General features: G+C 44.6%; 1 protein-coding gene across 1 annotated transcript in view; it reads right to left on the bottom strand.

Annotated features, from left to right (window-relative positions):
* The window catches only part of RGS12 (regulator of G protein signaling 12), a 37,324-nt gene that overhangs the window by 4,154 nt on the left and 24,269 nt on the right, over nucleotides 1-8,901 (bottom strand). Inside the window, exons 9-14 of the mRNA XM_029286570.1 lie at nucleotides 7,661-7,737; nucleotides 6,710-6,910; nucleotides 5,218-5,291; nucleotides 4,092-4,218; nucleotides 1,173-1,269; nucleotides 414-484 (exon numbers count right to left, since the gene is read on the bottom strand). Coding sequence (XP_029142403.1) covers nucleotides 414-484; nucleotides 1,173-1,269; nucleotides 4,092-4,218; nucleotides 5,218-5,291; nucleotides 6,710-6,910; nucleotides 7,661-7,737 — 647 coding nt within the window. The remainder of the gene's footprint in view (nucleotides 1-413; nucleotides 485-1,172; nucleotides 1,270-4,091; nucleotides 4,219-5,217; nucleotides 5,292-6,709; nucleotides 6,911-7,660; nucleotides 7,738-8,901) is intronic.

The raw sequence follows: 8,901 nt of genomic DNA, 5'->3' as shown, positions 1-8,901 counted from the left end.
TACGATTAAAATCACGGCTGGCGATGACATTTTCTCCATGTTGGCTGCCAATATTTTGTTAAATATTAGCTTTAAGAAGAGACTGGACAGCCCTTTGTCTGAAACGGTCTAGGGTCTCCTGCCTGAGCAGGGGGTTGAGCTAGATGACCTCCAAGGCCCCTTCCATCTCTGCTAGTCTTGTATTCTGTAAGATGTTTTTTTTTGTGCAAGTTTCTTTTGAGGAGCCAATAATGTTACACGCGAAGGGTGAAAAGGCGAGCCACAGAATACAAACATAATAAATTAAAAAAAAACAAAAACAGGGCAGAGCAAACATGGGACTCTATATAGACTCATATAGACCCTTTTAATCTTGGGAAGTCACGTCGAACGGAGGGATCCCCGGGGTTTCAAAATAATTTCAGAAAACTTACTGTGAGTGCCTGGTTTCCTGCATTAGTAGTTACAGGCGCACTGTGTTTTAATGACGCTCCTTTCCCCTTGTCTGTGAACGATAGAAATTTAATTCTTTTTTTCAAAACCCCGATGTTTCCTGCTAGCTAACGCGATTACAATCTAAGGGGGGGATGATCAAGGATGATCCTGGCTACGTAGCTTGACGGGCAGGCGGCTTGGCCCACCTCTGACTGATTCACCAGTGACGTAAGGACCTCACGAAAGTCATTTTCACCTCCTTGTTCCCACCCATCCGGACTACGACAGGGTGGTCTTCCTGGAACCAGCTCTGAAGATAGTCCTTGACTTACAAAGTTCAAAGTTACAAAGTTTTTTCACAGTTACGACCGTCGTGGCATCCCTGCGATCACGTGACCCAAATTCAGAGGCTCGGCAACTGGCGTGTACTTACGACAGTTGCAATGTCCCCCCCCGGGGTCACGGGATCCCCTTCTGACCAGCAAAGTCAACGGGGAAGCCAGATTCACTTAACAACCAGGTCACTAGCTGAATGACTGCCGTTGACTCCCTTAGCGCTTGAGTCAAGAAAAGTCGTACGACGCACTTAGCAGGGGTCTCACTGAACAACAGAAATTTGGGGGCTCCGTTGTGGTCGTAAGTCGAGGATTACCTGTACGTGGAAGCTTTGACTTAATCCAGAATTCGGTGGCCGTGTTATCCGGCGGGAGCCACCACGCATGATACTGATTCAGCAAGATGCTTTCAGCCCCGCTTACCTTTCCCCTTTGGCGAAATCCTCTCTTCCAGAATCACCCTCTGTCCGTCAAGGCTGGAGATGGGGGCCCCGAGGTCTAAGGGGTCTTGCTCGCCGTTCTGTCATCCAATTCAGCACCGTGGGAGAAAAATGGCATTGTCATGGTTCCGACAGATGAAACTCTTCAAAAAAGAACTTCAAGGCATTGTTTACCTTGAAGGATCTTTATTCGAGAAGCATAGCGTCGGCATGTACATAGCCGAAGCCAAAATCTAATTTCCCCTCCCCTGAGCACCTAGTATCAAAGCACAATTCCCTCCTCTGATTTGCAGTCATAAATCACATTCTCCAATTAGTTTGAAATGCAGGCTTTCCCTCCAGTTCTCCAGCCCGCCAATCCTTATCATCTCTTATTTCAATAACCTTGGTTCTCACCCTAGTTACAGTATTGTTATGTCTAACTAAACTCCCATGCACATTCCTCCTCCCCCCCCCCAGTATCATCCAATTCTAACTCTAATTCTAAGAGTAAAACATAAGAAGGAGAAGGGTTGCATCTCCCTATGTTGTCAAAGCAAAAACTTCCGATGTTAGTAGCGTTGACATGTATTTTTTTAGAGGAACTTCATTTGTAGCTTTTCATTGCAGCACTGTGAGTTAGCACGAATAAAGCAATATGGATCGTTTAGAGCAGGGGTAGGCAACCTCAGCTCTTTTATGACTCATGGACTTCAACTCCCAGAATTCCTGAGCCAGCCTGGCTCAGCTTGGAAACCTCTCCCTTTCCCCTCAGCATGGCTGGCTCAGCAATTCTGGGAGTTGAAGTCCACCAGTCATAAAAGAGCCAAGGTGGCCTACCCCTGGTCTAGACTCTAGGCCACTTTATGACTCATGGACTTCAACTCCCAGAATTCCTGAGCCAGCATGGCTCAGCTTGGAAACCTCTCCCTTTCCCCTCAGCATGGCTGGCTCAGGAATTCTGGGAGTTGAAATCCACGAGTCATAAAAGAGCCAAGGTTGCCTACCCCGGGTTTAGAGCATCGTTTTTCAATTATGATACGGGTACAGCAAATTATACTCGTGTTAATTAATGGGAAAGAGCCTCTAAGCGGTTTACAGAGTCAGCAACTTCCCTGCAACAACCTGGGTGCTCATTTTACCGACCTCGGAAGGAAGGAAGGCTGAGTCAACCTTGAGCTGGTCAGGATCGAACTGCAGGCAGCCGGCAGTCAGTAGAAATAGCCTACAGTGCTAATCTCACCCAAAGTAACAGGGTTGTAAAGCAGTTTTATACCGAGTTCCTTCTTCTCTACGGGTGTATTTTCTAGAATTCCAGGCTCTCTGCGTAAGTTTTATTTCTTCGTTTATTTCTTTTATTCACCTCGATGCCCCCTGAATTTGGGCAGCTGGCAATGCATTGGGCAGTACAGGAACAAAATATACTAGGAAGTGAAACCAAAATGAAGTAGAAACAGAAGAGAAAGGAAGAAGAACAAGATGGTGGAGGTGGCAGGCACTCTCCGCCATCCGACAGTCTCTCATCCAGGCAATGGCGGCCCAGGCATCCTGGGTTCCTCCCCCCTGCAGTTGGGGGGGGGGACAAACAGGCTTTTATGGTCCTATGGACGTCTGCAGAGCAGGGGCAAGATGGCTCTCAGGGGGAGCCCCATTCTGGGGGGCAAAGAGCCAGGTCCAAAAAAATGACACTCAAATCAAAGTAACCCAAAGTGCACCTCTTTATTTGATTTGAGGGTCATTTTTTTGGGGACCTGGCTTTCTGCCCCACCGGAATGGGGCTCCCCCTGTGACCCGTCTTGCCCCTGCTCTGCAGACGTCCAGAGGGCCATAAAGGCCTGTTTGTCCCCTTAACTGGGGGGGGGGGGAAACCAGGATGCCTGGACAGCCATCTTCGCCTGGATGAGAGACTGTCGGATGGTGGAGGGTGCCTGCCATCTTCGCCATCTTGTTCTTCTTTCTTTCTCTTCTGTTTCTACTTCATTTTGGTTTTACTTCTTAGTATATTTTGTTCCTGTACTGCCCAATGCATTGCCAGCTGCCCAAATTCAGGAGGCATCGACGTGAATAAAAGAAATGTCTGAAATAGTATAGGGTTTCCTGCCTGAGCATGGGGCTGGACTAGAAGACCTCCAAGGTCCCTTCCAACTCTGTTATTCTATTCTATTCTATTCTATTCTATTCTATTCTATTCTATTCTATTCTATTCTATTCTATTCTAATTCTATTCCATTCCATTCTCTCTTCTCTTCTCTTCTCTTTTCTTCTCTTCTCTTCTATTCTAATTCTATTCCATTCCATTCTCTCTTCTCTTCTCTTCTCTCTTCTCTTCTCTTCTCTTTTCTTCTCTTCTCTTCTCTATTCTATTCTATTCTATTCTAATTCTACCCTGTAATTATATTCTATCCTGTAATTCTATTCTATTCTATTCTATTCTATTCTATTCTATTCTAATTCTATTCCATTCCATTCTCTCTTCTCTTTTCTTCTCTTCTCTCTTCTTATTCTATTCTATTCTATTCTATTCTATTCTATTCTATTCTATTCTAATTCTATTCTAATTCTACCCTGTAATTATATTCTATCCTGTAATTCTATTCTATTCTATTCTATTCTATTCTATTTCTATTTCTATTTCTATTTCTATTTTGTATTCTATTCTATTCTATTCAATTCCCATTCCATTCTAAACAAATGAAGAAATAAAACTTACGCTTACCTGGAATTCTAGAAAACATACATGTAGAGATAAAGGAACTCAGTATGAAACTGCTTTATAATCCTATTACTTTGGGTGAGATTAGTGTGTCTTTTAATAAGCAACGAGGTAAGGCCGTTTTTATTTATCGTAAAGAAAACGCCGTGCAATGAAGCTAAAAAAACCCCCCAAAACCCAAAAACTATTTTAGTTTAACGAATTACTTACTAGTCTTGCCACGAGGTTATTAAGATTCAGTCCATATTTCGCCACGACCGGACGCAGAACCTCTGTGACCGGCTTGGTGGGTTTAGCCTTTAAGCCAACCGATCGGTTTATAGGGACGAGGTCGAGCCTAAAACGGGAGAGACAAACCGAGTGAATATTTGTTACCGAGAGCCACTCGGGCTTCGTCCCACCGTCTCTTTGACAAAGTGGGAAGCTAAGAAAACTGACAACAATATCCTTTTTTCTTTTTGCATTCGGTGTATTTACGTCCAACAGGTCATAAATGTGATCGTACAGTTCACAGTTGCCATTGTGGCTTTTTTTAAAAACAACTCCCACCCGGTTGAATCTCCTCTTGGACAGGCACAATCCTGGAAACATCATCCTTGTTGCTTGGATTCAGCACTCAGAATACAGATCGTCCTTGACTTACGACAACAATTGAACTCAAAATTTCGGCCGCTCAGCCAGACGTTTGTAAAGCGAGCCTTGCCCTGTTTTATGGCCTTTCCTGCCACCGCTGTTAAGTGGATCGCCGCAGCGGATACGTTAATAACACGGTTGCTAAGGGAATCTGACTCCCCCCATGGACTTTGCCGGTCAGAAGGCTTGCAAAAGGGGACCACGTGACCTTAGGACACGACCAACGGTCGTAAGTAGGAGTCAGTTGCCAAAAGGTGTCTGAATTTTGATCACGTGACCGCAACGGGTCAGGCTACAAAGGTCGCTGAGCGTGGGCCACTGTCCCAAGTTGTTTTTCTCGGTGCTGTTATTATTATTATTATTATTATTATTATTTAAATTTATATACCGCCCTATCTCCCTTACGGGACTTCGAACGCTCACCAAACGAATCGTCGCTAAGTTGAGGACTGCCCAGTATAACCAAGTTGTTAAGTGACTCCGGCATCCCCCCGTTGGCTTTGCCCGCCGGAAGGTCGCGAAAGGGGATCGCACATGACCGCGGGGTGTTGCGACCGTCGCAAATGCGAACCCCGTTGCCGAGCGTCTGAATTTGGACCACGTGGCCCGTGGGGATGCTGCGAACGGCCGTTAAGTGTGAACGACGGTCATAAGGGAGGGAGGGAGGGAGGGAAGAGGCACCTGAGCAGCGTTCCCATCTTACCGAAATAAAGTCCGTCTTTCCAAGCGGAGACTTTGAGCATCCAGAATGCTGCTGTCCTGGTGCAGTACGAGGGGCTGCGAATATACAAGAAGACAAGGCGTCACATTTAACGGGCGGACGGTTCGCCGGCTGAGAACTTCCAAGGCCTCCCCTGAAGAGGGGAGGTTTTTACTCCACGGAGGACGTCCGGAGATGAGGGTTCCCATTAAGTCTTTGGTTTGCTTCAAACTGGCTTTGCTTCCGGAAGACTGAGCGAAGCATGGCGGCAGCGCCACCAACTTAGTACGAAAATGCACCTGAAGGCAGGACAAGAAGCAACGGATGGAAGGAGAGAAGCAACCTGGAGCTCAGGAGAAACTTCCTGACAGTGAGAACAATTAACCAGTGGAACAACCTGCCTCCAGAAGCGGTGAATGCTCCAACACTGGAAGTTTTTAAGAAGAGACTGGACAGCCATTTGTCTGAAATGGCATATAGGGTTTCCTGCCTGAGCAGGGGGTTGGACTAGATGACCTCCAAGATCCCTTCCAACTCTGTTATTCTATTCTATTCTATTCTATTCTATTCTATTCTATTCTATTCTATTCTATTCTATTTTCCAATATCTATTCTATTTTCCAATATCTATTCTATTCTATTCTATTCTATTCTATTCTATTCTATTCTATTCTATTCTATTCTATTCTATTCTATTCTATTCTATTTCTATTCTAGTCTATTTTCCAATATCTATTCTATTCTATTCTATTCTATTCTATTCTATTCTATTCTATTCTATTCTATTCTATTCTATTTTCCAATATGTATTCTATTCTATTCTATTCTATTCTATTCTATTCTATTCTATTCTATTCTATTCTATTCTATTCTATTCTATTCTATTCTATTCTATTCTATTCTATTTTCCAATATGTATTCTATTCTATTCTATTCTATTCTATTCTATCCTATCCTATCCTATCCTACCCTACTCTATTCTATTCCTCCAAGGTCCCTTCCAACATCATCATCATCATCATTATTATTATTATTATTACTACTACTACTACTACTACTACTACTACTACTACTACTACTACTATTATATTATCATTACTATAAACAATGCATTTTTGTAATAGTTTCAATCAACTGAGTAGAAAAACGGTCATATGTCCCCTTATTCAGGGCCATCATCACTTCGAACGGCCACTAAATGAACTGTTGTTAAGTCGAGGACTACCTGTATGGTAGGCAAACTCTGCCCACAGTTTTGGAGTTCGGTCCCGGCAGGGCTCAAGGCTGACTCAGCCTTCCACCCTTCCGAGGTCGGTAAAACGAGGACCCAGACTCTTGGGGGATCATAGGCAAGTCACGCTTCTACCTTGTAAACCACCCAGAGCGTGCTGTCAAGCTTTAAATGCTGTTGCTATTGCTAATATCGCTCTTGGGAAAATGCAGCTTTTCAATGTTAGTTAATTAATTTTTTTTAAAAAAACACCCATAAAAGTACCTTATCTCCACCGATTAAAAAAAGGTCGACTGCGGCCATGCTGATGCGTTGCCGTTCGCAGAAGTCGGACAGCACCTCTTTGATGGAGGACCCGGCTCTTACGGGCATGACAGAGGTGGAGCCGTCTGGGAGGGTGACGTGGCAGCATTTGGGGGGCTTCTCTTTCGCCGCGGGGGGTCCCGGTGCTCGGCAGGGCTCGCCCTTTGGAAGAGAAAGCGTTAAGAGTCCGCTGTGGAAACCGAGCGGGGAATTTAAACAAAGTACTTAGCAGTTGTTTTTTTTAAGCAAATCACAACACATTTAGAACACAAAATCATAAGAGTGAGAAGGGACCTCGGAGGTCTTCTAGTCCAGCCCCCTGCTCAAGCAGGAGACCCAGACCATTTCAGACAAATGGCTCTCTAACCTCTCTTTGAAAACCCTCCAGTGTTGGTGTGCACCCACAACTTCTGGAGGCAAGCAGTTCCACTGGTTAATTGTTCTAACTGTCAGGAAATTTCTCCTTAGTTCTAGATTACTAAGCTTCTGTGGCGAGCATATTTTTCATCACACTCTTAAGTTTCATAAGCTTAGATCTCTGCTCTGAAGCCATATGCTCATTGTCCATTTAGGCATTGACTTTGAGAAATCCTGGAGAACCAGAATGACATCCAAGTGACTGGAGGAGACCCACAGAGTTCTGTGTTCAAGACAAGAGAAGAAGGAAGAGTAAGCAAATATCTAGTAAGTTTCTCCTTTGTTCTTGGTTGCTTCTCTCCTTGATTAGTTTCCATCCGTTGCTTCTCGTCCTGCCTTCGGGCGCTTTGGAGAAGAGCTTGACTCCCTCTTCTTTGGGGCAGACCCTCAAGTACTGGAAGACTGCTATCGTGTCAGCCCCGATCCTTCTTTTCACTAAACTATCATCATAGTTCATCATCGTGTATATTTTCAATCCCAAAAGGCAAAACTTACCATCTCGAGGCTGGCAGCTGAAGACAAGGAATCTTGAGATTTATGTCTGTAAGACAGCCCACCAGGTTGACAAGACTCTGGGGAGAAATATGGAAGTCATATGTCTCAATTAGCTAGTGTTAAAACCTCCTAATCTTGCTCACAAAATCAGCTTTCGGGACTTCTCGGCTTAAATCTCCGAATGAAATCTAGACTTCCGACGGGGCCAGTTTTCGTTCTCTAACCGTACAAAAAGCACTCAGAACTGTGGTTTCAAAAAGGAACCGATACGTGGTGTGACGGACCTTCTGGAGATTTTCCACCTTCCATCTCCATATAACCAGAATGGAATTGATTGATTGATTGTATATGTGTATCGCCGTGCTCCTGACAAGCCACACACCGCCACAGTTTTTAGTACGGCTATAAATAATAGTCGTAACTCTCACATCTATCGAGAGCGCATCAATAAAACGATAAATAATATATCGTCCAATTCAACCACGACGCAAAAATCTTTAAACGTTTAAGTCCAGGAAAGAGCAGCGGTTTACACAAGCAGGTTTCTGTTGTTGTTGTTGTTGTTATTATTATTATTATTATTATTATTATTTATTGAATTTATATACCACCCTATCTCCCTTACGGGACTCAGGGTGGTGAACAGGCGATAATAAAAAACACGATAAATATACGCAAGTTTCTGTTCTAAAATCAAATTAAATAACAGGCCTGCTCTAAAAATACCCCATACAAAACCCCCACTGAAACAAGTGGGAAGGGAGAGAACCAGGCTTCCAGGGGGAAGGATGACACACACTGGATGCCCCTGCAAGACAGGTCTGCGCCCCCCTGTCCTGCCCAGGTCTCCCCGCCCCAGGTCTGCAGGTGTCAGAAGAGGAGCAAAACACCTGAAACAAGGAAGATGTTCCTTTGGGGGTGGGTGGGATGCAGCCCAAAGGATAAAGAGACTCATGTGCGCAAACCACTTTGAATTTGGGCCAGAAAAACTGCATCTGTTTGCTTCTCTTTGTCACCTTCTCATCCTGGGCTAAATAAATCAGTAACCCTGACACCTGGATCACCACTGCATGCGCCAGGGAAGCCACAGGCCTCACAGTTTGAGGTCAAGGTGCCTGTCCTATCGGCAAATTCCATTAAACCCAGAATTCCTCCTCTTCCTCCCTCCCTCATCTCCTTCTTTATCTCCCTCATCTCCCTCCTTCCTCCTCTCCCTCCCTTTCCCTCCCCTCCCCTCCCTC

The sequence above is a fragment of the Protobothrops mucrosquamatus genome, unplaced genomic scaffold (assembly GCF_001527695.2).
Source record: "Protobothrops mucrosquamatus isolate PMUCROS unplaced genomic scaffold, P.Mucros_1.0 scaffold4101, whole genome shotgun sequence".
Classification (NCBI taxonomy): domain Eukaryota; kingdom Metazoa; phylum Chordata; class Lepidosauria; order Squamata; family Viperidae; genus Protobothrops; species Protobothrops mucrosquamatus.
This window is presented reverse-complemented; position numbering and strand designations above follow the sequence as displayed.